We start from the raw sequence: 15,921 nt of genomic DNA, 5'->3' as shown, positions 1-15,921 counted from the left end.
GAAAAAAGCGTGAAGATCATGGTATCAAGATAAAACATAGACATCCCCACACACCCGCCTGCCTCTAGCAGAAAGGGGAAGATGAACCGAACAGAAAAGCGAAGATCTTTTTCCGAGAAAAAAAAAGGCAAACAAAAACAAAAGCATCATACACCTTTCGTATGTACTGGTCCAGCCATCCAATCAGAAGTTCGTTGCGGGCTGCCGCCCACTCATCAAGAGGGTTGGCGGGCGATTCCTAGTCTCTTGTGTGGGACTGACGGCCTGGCCGTTGGGCGCGGTAACAGCATGTTCAACGGGGAAGTAAGAGCTGTAATCATGGTTCTGGTAATCATGGCTCTGATAATCATGCGATGAGGGAGCAGGGAAAGAAGGTGGTGGAGATGCGGGCTGAGCGGGCGAAGCACCACGGTATGGAGGCTGGGATGTGTAAGTGGGTGGGTACTGGCTTGAGCCGAACGATGGCTGGCGGGTGAAGCCGGCGTTGTTATGTGCTGAGTCCGAGGCTGAGGAGAAGGCCATTGGGACGGGATTATAGTTTGTGTGTGGCTGGTAAGCTGCTACTGGGGGTGTGTAGGCAGTACCGGTGTGGTTAGCCCCGCCAGGGCTGTAGTCTTCGTATGCCTGGGCGTGGTCATAGGGTTGGTGTTGATCATAGCCATGGTTCTGGTCATACGTTTGGTTGTTATATGGGCTTACGGCACCGACGGGCGGGGTCAGACCAGGAGAGCGAGGGCCGTAGGGATCTTGGGTAGGGGCATAAGCAGCATTGGGTCCTGGGGAACGGCGAGCATATGAATCCTGAGCAGCGGCAAAGGCGGCTGCGGGACCTGGGGATCGACGACCGTATGGATCTATTGCGGCGCCGGGGCCAGGTGAGCGGCGGGCGTACGGGTCAATAGCTGCGGCGGCGGCGGGGGAATTTACACCAGGTGAGCGTCGGCCATACGGATCCTGGGTTGCAGCTAGCGCAGCCGGGGCGGGTGAGCGGCGAGCGTAGGGATCAGTCGGGGTAAACCCTCTGTATGCAGCATTGGCGGGTGTCCCTGCACCCCGATCCGGTGGGTTTCCTGCGAAGGCATTACCGTGCAGAGGCGTACCAGCACCAAGCTTCCGATCCGGGGGATTCAATGGCTCCATTTCTACGTCCTCGTGTGGGCTGGTATCTTCGACATGCTTATCGACGGCAGCAGCCCACGTTGGCATTTCTGGGAGCGCATCTTCGTTGATATGGGCTGCAGGTGACTTAAAGGAGTCAAAAGTAGCTGTCTGCACTGCGCCACGGTACACTGGTGGTGTCGCGGCGATGGGCTGATTGTATGCAGGAGTCTGATTGTATGCAGGATTCGGGCCTGGGAGAACCAATGGAGGTTCATCATAGTATTTAGGCTGTTTGTTCCTGCGGCGCCCAGACGGACAACAGCAACCACAGCAAGCGGTACAGCATCGATAACCACAGCAAATACAATTAACGATGCAACCTACAACCGCGATGAGAATGACTGCCACGATGATAATCGCAACAATCACAGGCCACCTAAAGCGCAAATCTATTAGTAAATTTTTGGTCGACATTCTTAATTTGCGCCCTTCTTGTGTTCCACCTACTTGCAGTATGATTTGGCCATACACTTATCCCAACTTGTGAATGTTGACTCAACCGAAGCAAGGTCACGCGCAAATAGCGCCATATGGGTCGCGCCCATCTTGAGTGACGGCATAATGTATGCGCTAGAAGTGCGAAAACATTCGGACGTTGAAAGATGAGGATAAAAACGCGATGCGACTCGTATAAGCCAGGAATCAAACGAGAATCAGGCCAAGTAGGACAGTTGCGTTCGTGATGCACAGCCCAGCTCAGCAACACGACCAACTCCGAAGAACAATATAGACCCTGAAATCCCTGCCAAGCCAATTGGAAGCGGGGCGCACGCAGCCTGAACCAGTGAATGGAGATGTATTCACAGATTTGTGTTAGGGGGACACGAAGGTAGCGAATGGAAAGGGTTAGGGTCTGGGGGGATGACGACGACTTCCAGAGTTGCAGGCTAAAAAGAGCGAGCCAGGCAACAAAGGTAAGCGATTTTGAATTAAGCCGATAAGCACCAAGAAATGACAGACTTCGATAATCGTACTAATCCCCAGGACTCGAAACGAATGAAACGTCCTGCGAATGTTGAAGTTGGGAAAAAAAAGAGAAGCGATGAAACACGGAGAGGGGAATGGAGTAAGGGTTGACATGGCCCGCAGTTATCTGCCTATCAGAAACTCCGCATACCTGAAACCGCCAATCATCATTAACTATGTACCCGCCTCCTCCACCGTTTGCCGATCGCGCAAATTTGACGAGTTAGATAGAAAATGGGTTGACTTAGGAATTCTACAAGGTAGAAAGACTGATTATTTGAGATTTTTCATTTCTCACAAAGGGGACGACATATCAACAGCCTTCTCAGGCGATTTAGCCACAATTAACCCATTAAATCCCAACAGGATTCAACCTTGAATCAAGGTTCGTTCCTGTAACACTGCCAGGCCTAATCTTATATGTACAGCTGGCTCACAGCCACTCATGAATGCACATGAAGCCCCAAGATTCCCCCACAAAACAATCCCAGATGCACAGGCAAAGGGGGAAGAGGGAACAATATTAGCAGAAGGGGCAAAAGTACAATGCAACACAGAAAAGCGCTCAAAAGTAGGTCGCGTCGCAATGCATATGCAATTCAAGGGAATGAAGGAGTTCTGTTCCAGGATATGGGGTTGAAAAACTGTACAAAGAAGTGTGTAAAGTGATTAAAGGGCAGTATTCGTCAAAAGGAATTAGATGAGAAGAAGGAAATGCCGAAGTATTGGCGAGTTGGATGAAGCGTCTGTGGACGATCATAGAGCGTAAAGAAAGGGTCCGACGGAAAGACATGGCCCTTGGGGCTTCGTAGGCAAATTCAAGTCGGTTCGTTTGGTCGTTAGACAGAACATAGGAAAGGTGTCTCAGCATTCTTGGCCTGAGAGTAGGTCATCATATTGGGTTGCCCAGGCGTCGTCGGTAGTGCTCGTGGGTAGGGGTGGCGTGTCTCAACCACACGGTGAGAAAGATCAGATGTCCGGATATCATATCGGTGACAGAAAGGAAAAAGAAAAAGAAAAGAAAAGGAAATCGCTGAATCGTGCAAGACTCTGAAGTTCAGGAGTGAGCGGGAAGAGGGATAGGACGATATCAAATGGAGGATATCGCGCTTATGCTGAGATGATTCAAAGAGAAAGCTGTCGAAAGCGGATAGAAGGTGAAGTCAAGGTATGCGCTCTGCGCAGCTTCGAAAAGGAAAATCAGTATCGCAGGCCAGGGCTGCCAGAGTCAAGCGTTGCGCTGTGTCGAAGCTGAGAAAGAAGAGTGGTTCAAAAACTTTTTGGGGCCACCAGAGAAGAAAAAACCGAAATGCCACTAAGGAAACACCTGGCTCCTAAAATAATAAGCAATGGTATCCGTTAAGCGCCGTAAAGCAGAATCAGGAAAATTTGTTTAGTAGGACAGCATTCGGCGACCTGGAGTGCGATTTGGGACTGGGCTGTCACACATGGAAAATGGAGAGCTCATCAGGCGATTGCTTCGCTCTTCGTCGAAACGGCAACGACCAGTCGGGCTATCCTCCATTTGAGGAGAGTGCTGGCCAAAAGCGAAAGTCTGAGCGCGGTTCAACTTTGAACGCTGCTTGACCTTGCCGAGGCCACGCTCACAAGCAAACTCATGCTCCTTCGCGTTCATCTCAACGTAGTTTTGAGGGTAGCAGAAGGCGCTATGCTCGGCATAAAAAGCGCTGTATCCACCTTCCAGGATGTACATGTCGGGGTAGGTAAGATGGGGGTAAGTGTCGGCGTTGACAGCACGGTCATGATGACGAATGTACTTGGCCATGATAGGTGCACGGTGAGCAGAGTACTCGCAGTGAAGAATCAGGGCGGTTCGGGACATGGGGGAGTTGAAAAGTTCACCGGCAAGACGTTCCTTGTCGTTGAAGTTGACAGCACCATTGATGTGGCCGCCTTCATACTCATATTCGAAACGGCAGTCAACGATCATGATGTTGTCGAACTGGTCACTGAACTTGCCATCGAGAAGGTCCAGGAGGGTGTTTTTGGCGATGCGAGGCAGACCGTCCGCCCGATCCTCAGGTGTGAAGTGAGGAAGCTGGGGTTGGGGAGCGGTCTCTATGTCACTGATGGACTGGAGGGACTTGAGGGGTGCATTTGTTGATACCTTAGCCTCTTTTTCGGCAATAACATCCGCTGGGTTCTCAAACATGCTCAACGACCGCCGACATTGTTTGCGGGGGCGCATCAAGGGGTGAGAGGTTTTGCGAATCGAGTTTGGTGCGGGCGAGCCACTGCTACGAGCATGGCTGAAGGGTGGGCGAAGACGGGGCAGTGCGAGGTTGCTCGATGAGCTGTTGCGGGAGATAGATCTCTCTTGGGGAGGAGAATCTCCGAACATATCCTCCAGGGAGGTAGAAGTGCTCAATGAGGTCTTGGCTCCTTGTGTGCTGAACCTGAATGCAGGTGCTTTGCTCTCCTGGCCAGACCGGTTCATCCCGAGCTGGAACGATGCAGCTTTGCTCTTGGCCAGGCTGGGTCGAAGGAAGGGAGGACGACGGCGCCTAAGGCAGTCATTAGCACCGCTGACCCGCGAAGTATACTGAAATAACTTACTCAGGCTGAGCATACGTCGGAGCTTCCATAGGCGAAGCCTGCAAAGGGCTAGGAGCAGCCGATGTGATCGGAGAGTCCATTGGGGTGTTCAATGGTGACGGCGAAAGAACCTCAATCTCGGTGGTCACAATGAAAGCCGGCTTGTGCGGCAACGGGCTCATTTCCATAATATCCATACCGGCGGGGGACGAGGGCAAAGGGGGCGTAGTCATCACATCATCTATACATGTCTTAGCATTTCAACTTTATATCTTCGTCCCAACCTGAAGATTCCTTACCACGTCGATTGGCCTTTCCCAAAGCGTTTGATGAGAACAAAGACCGCCTGGGTGTTACCAATTGCGGACTAATTATAGAGTCAGCTTCTTTGATCCTTCTCCTCGCACGTAAACGACCATGTAACCACAAACCTTTGATCAATGTGAAAGTTCTGGGAAAGGTCAGCTGCCAAACTGGCAGCAGGCGAAGAACCCTGTAGAGGTCCCATGTTGAAGTAATCGGGACCAGACTTCTTCATTGACAGGTCTTTGAAGTTGAAAGGATTACCACCAAACCCGGACAATGGGTACGAAGTAGGAGCTTCTGATCTGAAACAGCGACCGAACAGAGCAGGTGAAGGCTGCATAGCGGCCAGAGGAGACGAATGTTCCATTTTGACAACGACCGAGACGTAACTGGACCAGAATCCAACCTGCTACACACGATCTTCAAATCTCCAAAACAATCACGCCAATTTGACTTGTCGTCTTTGTCTTCCTGCCCAATTTTCCGTTTTCTGTTTTCCCACGAAGTATGAATCCAAGGTGAAAAAAATCCCCGAATGTCGTTTTGCCCAGTTAACCAGAGAAAAGCCCAGATCCCAAGCCCAAATACCACCGGCCGAAGATCTGATCGTAAGCTAGCTTGTAGAGCTTAAAGAACCATGGCCGAGAATTGCGGAGATCGGAGAAGGCGGAAGCTGCAATTGGGGAGGGGCCGACAGCTCGTGGGCTGAGGGGGCGATGCAGAGTGAGATGTATCGAACTTTGTGAAGCAAGTATGAACAAGCAACACAACGAAAGGAAATCAGGTACCGGGAGGATTGGAGGATTGGGGGGTGGTTTGTCGTTTTGGAATGTCGTTAAGAAAGAAAGAAAAAGGTGGAATAACGTCGCTTCAAGAAAGAAACTCGTGAAGCTGAAGGGATGGGTCTGTTGCAATGGCAACGCAAGTGGGGAGGATCTCCAGATAGGGTACGGTAAGTGAAGTAATGTATTAATACCACTTTTCCCCCATACGTAATAAATGCGGCAACCCGGTTGTGTGAAATTAAGTGGGGAACTCTCTGTTCTTGCTTCCTTGCCAAATTAACTATATTTTATTTTAACTAATTTTATTACCTTTTGGTATGCAATGTATGTTAAAAGGCTTCCGTCCTGCAGGTCTGGATCCAGTATTGATATGCAAGTTGTTCCCATGCTTTAACTCTCCCCAGGGAGGAAAAACTCACGGTCTTTGGCCCCAGTCTGGTTGCCCGGGCTCCCTTGCCGCCCATCATCCGAACTACTGGCTGCTCAGCAACCCTCAGCACCTATCAGAGACCTTACTGTCTCCGTCCGCCTTCATTCCTTTCTGGGCTGAACTGTGCACGGTTACCAGGGGAAAAGTCCCAAAAAGTCCAAAGTCCTTGGCACCATGTGTCTCGGGCTATTACTCTACCCTATTAGGGTGAATTACTCTTAATATCCTCAGATCCCTCTTTCGCCCCCTGGCCTAACAAGAAACCTGGGGAAATCTTGAATCCTAGAAAATCAATATCTACTAAGGCGAGGGGACAAGCTCGGTTCCATGAAACCATGAAACCGTTTTAGGGTTATTTCCTCTCGGTGCCCACCCTATAGAAAAATTTTCAGGTACCATCGGGGCTTATACCTCACAAATGGTGGTTTCGGTGCGTCTTCCATGGGGCTTCTGTATCCACTATGGGACCAAAAAAAGTTTTTTCTTTCGTCTCATAAAACATCCCGTGTGTGCCGTTGTAAACCACAGCTGAAAATACGGAGCGAGATCGAGCCTAAGGAATCAAAGCTCCACTAAGTGATTTTAGCGGCTTCCACTCGTTCGGAAAATAGAGCTTTAGAAACAGCAAACGCCAAACGAGGGACTTGATGCAAGTGATTCTAGGATCGCCCATGCAAGGATGAAGCATGACTTGGACTTCCCAATAGAATGGATTACATGCAATAAATGATCGAAAAACGGCGCTGATTTACTTGCCTCTGATGTCACTCTACATTACCTAGTCCAGATCTTTTGGAAGGAACTCGTGAAGGGAAGAGCTTGGACTCATTTGGTTATTAAACAGGTAAATCTACCAGATTGTTCGAACCTCATGAATGGTGCGTTGCAACTTAAGCCGGGACGATCATTCCCATAGTGAGTAGCTTTGGGGGCCGATAAGAAATTAAGATGGAAATTAAGCCGAAAAAAAGGAATTAAAATCTTTAAAACATGTGAGGCTATGATCGGAGATGAATAGCCCGAGTGGTGATTGGTCTAAATCATTGGTGTATCATCGTAAAGTTTTCGTCCCTGCATGATCATTTCCCCATTTGGAAGAACTCGATCGGACTGAGCTAACCACTTACCCCACCATAATGCCCCAGTTTCTCTACTTTGGAAGAGCTTTTCAATATACTATTGAGTCAGGAATGAAAGGTTATCTCAAGTCCAAAATATTCAATCAAAAACCCTTTGATAATCTCATAGTTCCCATACCCATGACGCTACCCTTACTTGCATTCCAGGTGATCAAGGAACCGCGAGGGGATCTGGCAATGTCGCGCATCCCTTGAGCCCCTTCGTTGGATGTTTCTGGTTATTAATTCCTATCCCGCCATAACTTTTAGGAACCTTTATCCTGCCCTGCTGATATTCTCGTCGCCCGGTCAAACCCCGAAAAATGCAGTTTCCGAGATAGTGTCAGAAATGTCCACTCCGGCCGATGACGAATACCAAGTGGGCAGCTTGGCGGTATCATCAGTATTGCCGCAGGACATTGGGGCCGACAACGGATTCATAATATCACGTCACCGGCGCTTATTGCTAACTATCACAATGTTCAGCGTCAATAATGACGGCACAGTCGTCAAAGCTCGAGGGCATGGATCACATTCGGCGGTAAACGGAGTCCACTCGGTCGTCCTAAACAGTATCTGGATAACCGATGTGGGACACGGCAAAAGCAAATCACCAGATCCAATCGATCAATAGTTTTGCCACTGCAGCGAAGCGGCTCTGTTTGGACTTGAAACTGCTAGTCGATGGAGTCGGCAACAATCGTCCAATCCAAGTGGGTTTGATGCATTGAGCCAAATCCTGCACCCCACGACTTTCTATTCTGGGCAGTCGCAAACCCCTCTTTCGTGAAACACCGGGTTGCCTCTGATATTCGATACCATTGGGTCGAGTCACAGCCTGCATCCCGGTTAATCCGTCTCCATCTGCAGCTGCTGTTCCGTTATCTGGATGTGTACCCCGTGGCAGCCACTATAACAATGCGGTGTGGCCTCGCACTTCCTCGGCTTCCTCGGCGTAGCGTCGGGGACTTCAGCTCCCTAACGCTACATAGACCCCATAATGGTCCGTGTGTCTACGTCACGCTAACATCATGTCGGGATCATTCTCTACTCGTTTCTCCGTTCTCTGTATCCGGATCTGGACCATTGACTCTGGTTGTTGAGCTTTCTCTATGACGTGAGTTATTGTCGCTTCTGTTTGTTTTGAAAATTTGACTTTGAAGATGCGTCGCGAAAAGGCATCAATTCGCAAAGGTAGCCTCGCCTAATGCCACCGCGCATGAGAGTGCTCCAATCACATGGCCAAAGTGGCTGCACCATGCAAGCTGACTTTTCCATATCTCGTCTTTAGAAACCTTCGACCGGGGTATCCTGTCGGCCAGTCCGGTCTGTATCTTGCAGGGCTGCGCCACGGCTGTAGTGTACCAAGCCAAAGTGGGGTTCGGGGGGGAAGTCCACGATGATGTGACCCGTCATCTGCGTCACAGCGCCATGTGAAATGGGCCAGTCGTGTCAAGCCTCCAATCGATGTGCCTTGTCCCAGCTGCGGGGTTTGTCACATCGTGGTGCATTTCAAGTCTGGACCTTTTGTTTCCCCTCAATTCAACTTTTCATGATGTCAGATGTTGTGGGCATCTCGCGTTCAAAGTAAACAAAACCAACGCGAACTGCATACGGAATCCCGTGACTATCACCGACCAACCACTGACATCAGAACAACAATATTTAGATCCAGATCTTGATTTCGATTATTTTGATCTCTCCAATATCGGGAATAATCCTTTGTATTCTATTTTTGGTATTCATTGATACTCGAAATACCCATACCTGACCAGTCTATCATGTCATCACCTCAGGCTGTCCAGGGCCCCCATCCGTCCCGGCGATTTGTCAATAAATTCTCCCGCGCGGCGTCCCCGATCTGCGGCGCTATTGAATGCCCCAGCTGCCATCACACATGCGACCTAGCCCACCTGGCCTTCGTGCCTGTCACTTTCTCATACTAAATTACCCCTGACCGTGGTGCTATCGCCAGCCTAGTGACCACCCTACACCACATCTAGCAATGGTCTCACTCGACCAGTTAGCGCACAACCCCGATCGTGGCCCGGGAAGTCTAGCCTAGCGACCGGCGGCTCACTCTGAGGTCAGACTTTGGGCAATTAGCATTTTCCAGTTATCTTCCGGGCTTGCAGATAGATTAGACAGACCATCCACTCGCAATATCCACAATTTTCATTAATACGATCACTATTTAACACCGTAAAGCGTCACAACTGACGTGTTGGAATTGATCCATCACCATCTTAGTTTACACATCATGAACTCCATACTCTATCGACTGTAGCCAAAAGCAAGTCTCGATCTTCACTCCCAATTCCCTATTTAGGTCCGTTGCTGCCGAAGCCGCGCCCATAGTGCCATCCACGCGGCTTTCAGCGCAGCAGGTGGGATGTATCATCTCCGGTACCTGTCATCCGCGCGGAAATGCATGGCCCACGAACCGCGGACATTCGTTTCATTTATCACACTCTACGTGTCTTGTGCCACAACTGCGCTTTACGGCTATCTCTTTAATGATTTGCAATTAGTATCCTTTTTTTGCTTGTTTCACACTTTCCCCCTGAGCGAAACAGAGATATATAAACCCGTTGCTGGGGTTTCGTTGGAAGTTGTCCACTTACAAAATATATATCGACTTCACTCTGCATTGTACATCCACTTACTATATGGGTGCCCACTTAACCGGCTTTCAATTCACAATGCATCCGTCGTTGCCTTCCGGTTTGGATTTGACTTGACTTACGCAGCTCCGTTGGTCAATAGGTCATATTTTTGGGGGCCATGCAAATATCTTACCATTTCCCCCTTAATCTCGGGCGTCTGGACCGTTCTTGCTCCACGTCAAAACGATAGCCGACGTAGCTACCCTGACAACGCGGATTTTGGGGTCGAAGGAATCGGCTGCTTGCTGAGAATCTATGGATTTCAGTCGCAAAATTGAAACGACTATTGTATCGAAAAAGTCTATGTTCTTTTTTGGTTTTGTGCTACGTGGATTTTCGAGATCCGTACGGGGTTCACTGTGGAGAACTTAAGAATTTTGTCGCTGACCGGGAAACCGTTCCAGAATTGAAGCATGGTTCAATGGTCGCCGGAGTACTACGGAGTATAGGCCACCGTTACTAACTTGAAAGGTCCATCAACTCTTACCCACCATTAGGCATTTGGTTTATGCGCAGCTACACAGTTTGGATGGTTTTCTTCTTCATCGTAACTTTCTCTTTCGAACTTGGTGGTCATCCATGCTACACTATATCCTGTGGATTTGGGCCAAAGACATCAAAATTATCTACTTGTCTGAAATTTGTAGGTTGCGGGGTTATTGCATTGCCCTTAGTGCTTGTCGACCCTAACATTGAGTGAAATGCAACACGCCAAATATTCTCTATTTCGATAAATATTGTCTAAGAATCATAAATAGTGTTTCAAACTTTGATGAATAATAATACTTTCTGAATTTATTGTGCGGAAAAATGAAGATAGTTTGTGTAATGGTGGGCAACCTCGGAAATGAGGTCCAACTATATATTTCTGTAACTCTAAGTCCCGCATCATTCAATAGTACACGTGCACATGCACACTGAATAGACGAGCAATACCACCAAAAATTTAAGACATCAATCGATTGATTGTCAAGACTGAGGAAATATGACAGAATGATATTACTTAGTCAACACATAGATATCTAGTGAACTTTTGATGCTGAATTTCTTATACAAACGAACAACTGGAATTGTCCACCTTATCAGCTTATCGCATAACGCTAGTCCACAAAGGGCAACCGCCTCCCCGAATTTTCTGCGCCGCGGCGAGCAATGTTCACTCCAACCTCGCAAATAGCTCCACCTCAAGAGCTGCGGCATTGATTACCACAGTGAGACATTAATCGAAATAAATTCAAACCAGAAAAATGCCGCCCCATTTCGGCGGCCCCAGGAAGCGACGTCGCGAAGGCTACAACATCGACGTGAAGCTCGTGGAGATCTATGAAGACTTGGCCAGCGAGAAAGATGAGATCCGGCTCAAGGCTGCCCAAGGCCTTGTATCGCAATTCACACCCGACCAGAACCCCACCGATGAACAGATCAAGAAGGTGCTGCAGAGACTCTTCCGCGGTCTTTGCAGTAGCCGCAAAGCTGCCCGAATTGGTTTCTCTATCGCCTTGACTGAGGTTCTCACCCAAGTCTACTCTGCCCCACGCGAGTCTGCGGAGTTTAAGCTTTCGGATGCTCTTCAGCTTTGGCAAGTTCAGACCCATGCAAGTGGTGGCGAGTCAGGTCAAGTTAGTGAGCCCCAGAATACCGCGCATTGCCATTGGATTGTTACTAATGGAGTTTATCAATGCAGGAACAACGCGATCACCACTTCGGTCGCCTGTTTGGTGCTGAGGCAATTATCAAGTCCGCCATACTTTTCCAATCCGGCGTTCCTTTCGAGTATTGGACCAAGGTCCTCATCCTGATCTTCGACCTCGCCCAGACCAAGCCATGGATCAGAGAGGAATGCGGTTGGATCCTTTACCGCTGTGTATACGATCTCGCCGCTCGCGATATGGATGCGAAGTTTGTGGAGGCTGTCTTGGAAGGATTGTGCACTCATGAGTTGGCTCGTTCACCGGAAGGTGTTGCGGTTTGGCTGGCTGCCAAGGACATGTTCCCCAAGGTCAACTATCCTAGCAAGGTTTGGAAGCACGACGACCCGCTGGATACCAAGGAGCGCAATAATTTATCGAAGATCATGAAGGAGTCCTCTGCCGAGGAAGCCCAGGGTGAGAACAAAGCCAAGTCTTCTGGTGTCTGGAACTCCAAGCTTCACTTTGCCTGGGATGCGGTCATTTCACGAACTGGCGATAGCACCCCGTCGAAGTCAAAATCGTCTCGTCTGTCATTCAGCGATTTCTGGATCGAAGTTGTTGATAGTAAGCTAAACCTTGACAACTTCAATTGACCCGAACTGACAGGTTTTTTATAGATGGATTGTTCGCCTCGTCTTCATCCGATGAACGCAAATACTGGGGATTTCTTCTGTTCACCAAGATTCTCAACGAGGGTTCGCCCGATCAGGCGTCTCAAGTATTCAGCAAGAACCTGGTTCGTTGCTTGACAAACCAACTTGCCGTTGAAGATCGCTACTTGCACCGGATGGCGGTCAAGTCCTCCAAGGCAATTCAAAGCCGTGTGTCCAAGGAGCCCGGGTTCGCATCAGCAGCAGTTCGCGGTCTGATGGGTAGCAACGGCGCCGTAAACTTCGACCAGGCCACTAAGACAAAGACCATTGAGAAGATTGTGGCAGATGCCAACCGTGAGGCCCTGGAGGATATTGTTCCCTTATTCGAAAAACTCATCAACCGCCCTGAAGAAAGTGACGAGAAACTTGCAGCCTCCAACCGCCAGTTTATCGCTGGCCTCCTTCTCTCAGTGGTGCGGGCAAAGGCTTCCACTGGAAACAGTGAAGAATCCGAAGACGACTTCCAGTCAAATCTAGAGCAGATTCTGTTTATTCTTGTGCGCTTCGCATACTTCCCGAACACCGCCAATGCCTCCACCGCCCCACAACCTGCCCTCTCACAGGCGACCCAGGAGATGCTGCGCAATCGGATCAACTCCTCATTGAACAGTCTCCTTGCATCACAGAAGTACACTTCGTCAATTCCTTACGCTGTTGTAAAGCAAATTCGTGATGCTGCCAAGTCAGAAGAATATGGCAGATTTATCATCAACATCGATGATAAGCTGCAAGAGTCGATCAAGACTGCATTCAAGTCACTGAAGAAGCTCTCCAGCAAGGAAAAGAAGGGCGAGACATCTAGTATTTCTGCCTTCAAGCTCCTCTACTCAATGACCGTCTTGCAGGTGTACAATGGTGACCCTGATGCCGTGTCGATGCTTGACGAGCTTGAGTTCTGCTATTCCAAGATCATGGATGATCAGGACTCAGAGGATGCTTCCGACGCATCGGATGCCCTGGTTGAAATCTTACTTAGCTTTGCATCAAAGCAGTCTCAGCTTTTCCGTCGCATGAGCGAGCAGGTCTTCGGTGCGTTTGCTGATCAGGTATCAGAGACCGGTCTGGAGTCTTTCATTTCCATCCTTGAGGCAAAGGAGAGTCTCGCTGGACAACAAGAAATGTTTGAAGACCAAAATGAGGGAGAAGAAGAGGAAGAGGATGACGACGTTGAAGAAATCTCAGGAGACGAAGATGACAAGATGGACGTGGACAGCGACGTCGAAGTCGTTGAAGGAGGCAATGACTCCGACTCCGATGACGATGACGAGGAAGCCTCAGATGAAGATGAGGAAGACGCCGCTGAAGTCGCTGCCTTTGAAGCCAAGCTCGCTGCCGCACTAGGCAACCACGGCTTAGACAAAGATGGAGACGACTCCGACTCCGATATGAACGATGACGATATGGATGCCGTCGACGAACAACTAGCCAACGTCTTCCGCGCCCGTCGTCAAGTAACATCTCAACAAAAGGACAAGAAGGGTGCACGTGAGAACATGGTGAACTTCAAGAACCGTGTCCTCGACCTCATCGAGATCTTCATCAAAAAGTGCCACTCCCGCGTCCTAGCATTGGACCTGATTCTCCCTCTCCTCCGTCTCTCCCGCCGCTCCTCCGTGAAGCAGATCGCCAATAAGGCCAACAGTGTGCTCCGCGAGTACACCAAGCTATGCAAGGGATCCGCCGTCCCGAAGATTGAGGGCGAGACGGATTCTGTCTGGGAACTCCTGCGCTCTATTCACAAGGAGGCAGGGCACAGTGGGCCCCCGACTCATGCGGCTGCAAGTAGCCAGGCTAGTCTGCTTGTTGTCAAGGTGCTCGTTGCGCATGACAAGGCATCTATTGCTGGAGTGGTCGATGTCTATGGTGAGACACGGAAGGATCAGCTTTGCAGCACCAAGTGTCATGTGCAGCCGTCATTTTTCACAGAGTGGAACAACTGGTGTGTTTCGGCGAGTAAGCAGCTTAAGAACTGAGAGTAGATCATTTGATTGAAATATGTGGAACTATGTACGGGGCTAAGCTATAAATTTGGTGCCTAAACTTTGGGCATAGAATATTATGACAATTGAATTATTTCAACATGAAGCTTAGAAATGTCCCTTAGATCTCCAGGTTACTCGCTAACATGGAAAATAGAGTCCCTCTTCTAGGCTTTCTGAGTCTTACCAATTGTTGAGTCGCGGCCGCGACGCTGGTAGGGAGCTTAATACTGCTATAGTGCAAACACGTGGGGGCCGAAATAGAGCAACCAACCGCTAGACCTTCAACTACGCTGCATCACCCCTATCCTTTCTTTACCAGATAAAATACCCGGCCGAAGAAAAGTGAATGGTAGCCCAAACCAAAAGAAACATCATCGTTCTCAAGATTGACTGCGGTGGCCAACCGCACAAGTGCGGGGTCGCAAAATGGGCGGCATTCCTTGGACATCGGCAGCGTGCCAGAACTGCAAAACAAGCAAAGTAAAAGTGAGTAATCACTCCATTTTAGAATATAAATGTATTAATGCCTCGTCAGTGTGATCTGCAAGAGCCTCATTGCGGAAGATGCGTCAGGCGAGGTATACCTGTCCGGGGTATCAAGGGCGAAACTTCATCCAACAGACCTTTTCCCAATCAAATCGCTGAGGTTTTGGAGAGAAACAGACCAGATCAATTCAATTGATTACTCGAGCGGATCCAATGAGATTACCCCCCGGCTATGAACGGTAGTCGCGAGACACGCGCGCAGATATCTTCTTCGTACATCAATTCTATGCTCAGCGTCGATTCCAAAGAGGTAGCCGGCATGGATGCCTGGTATGGAGTTCAGTCCTGGCGTTACTTGCTCACGAACTTTGTTGAACTCTCAGGGAAGTCCCGGATGCTAGAAAAGGCCATTGCTGCTCTCTCATATGTCTCTCTCGGTAAGAGGAATCGTGATGTATCGGCGATGCGGCTTGGGATTCAGCTGTATAACGAGGCTATTCGATTTATGGCAAATATGATACGTCGGAATAACTTGCAGGATGAAATTTTGTATACGACCCTCATATTTCAAATGCTCGAGGTAATCACACTATCACTATGCAAGGAAAAATGTCGCTCAAACCTATTGACCATTGTCATATTCTAGGTTGTAGATTGTCCACAGGGTCTTGGAACATGGATTGCACATATGGAAGCAACAAACGCCTTACTCAAAAAGTGTTATCCTGTTGGATCTGAACATGTGCTCAAACAGATCATATATGATAACCAGCTGAAGCTCACAGTCGTATGTTCACTCATCATTCTCGCTTTCGGAGAGCTCCTTTGACTAAAATCTTTCTATAGATGCTCTCTACAGTATCAGCAACACAAATGGATAAAGCATGCCAGCATTTTCTAAGCTTTACACCAAAGAGTATGCTGGAAGAGATATTCCAATTTTATGTGGGTATTTCATCTCTACGGGATGAAGTAGAGAAATTTCAACAATCCGATTGTGACGAGGGACAAGCAATCCTGACCCTGAAAGTATGTCTTCAAGAGGAGAATACTGGAATGGTACATCCAGAAAAAGGATGTGATTAGAGAGCCACTATCACTTCCAGCCTGTCATACATTCC

The 15,921-nt window shown here is 48.9% G+C and overlaps 3 protein-coding genes across 3 annotated transcripts; 1 reads left to right on the top strand and 2 right to left on the bottom strand.

The window, feature by feature from the left end:
• Nucleotides 1-183: 183 nt before the first annotated feature.
• Nucleotides 184-1,721, bottom strand: N7520_010952 (uncharacterized protein; the record flags this gene model as incomplete). Its single annotated transcript, XM_057144885.1, has 2 exons — nucleotides 184-1,537; nucleotides 1,609-1,721. 2 exons carry the CDS (start codon nucleotides 1,719-1,721, stop codon nucleotides 184-186), a joined length of 1,467 nt encoding a protein of 488 aa, XP_056990639.1.
• Nucleotides 1,722-3,520: 1,799 nt separating this feature from the next.
• Nucleotides 3,521-5,356, bottom strand: nimT (putative tyrosine protein phosphatase MIH1; the record flags this gene model as incomplete). The annotated part of the gene is made up of 4 exons (XM_057144884.1): nucleotides 3,521-4,652; nucleotides 4,705-4,924; nucleotides 4,983-5,050; nucleotides 5,115-5,356. 4 exons carry the CDS (start codon nucleotides 5,354-5,356, stop codon nucleotides 3,521-3,523), a joined length of 1,662 nt encoding a protein of 553 aa, XP_056990638.1.
• Nucleotides 5,357-11,235: 5,879 nt separating this feature from the next.
• Nucleotides 11,236-14,305, top strand: N7520_010950 (DNA-directed DNA polymerase POL5; the record flags this gene model as incomplete). Its single annotated transcript, XM_057144883.1, has 3 exons — nucleotides 11,236-11,607; nucleotides 11,673-12,243; nucleotides 12,297-14,305. 3 exons carry the CDS (start codon nucleotides 11,236-11,238, stop codon nucleotides 14,303-14,305), a joined length of 2,952 nt encoding a protein of 983 aa, XP_056990637.1.
• Nucleotides 14,306-15,921: the final 1,616 nt, after the last annotated feature.

The sequence above is a fragment of the Penicillium odoratum genome (assembly GCF_028828045.1).
Source record: "Penicillium odoratum strain IBT 22623 chromosome Unknown utg000008l_segment0_segment0, whole genome shotgun sequence".
Taxonomy (NCBI): Eukaryota; Fungi; Ascomycota; class Eurotiomycetes; order Eurotiales; family Aspergillaceae; genus Penicillium; species Penicillium odoratum.
This window is presented reverse-complemented; position numbering and strand designations above follow the sequence as displayed.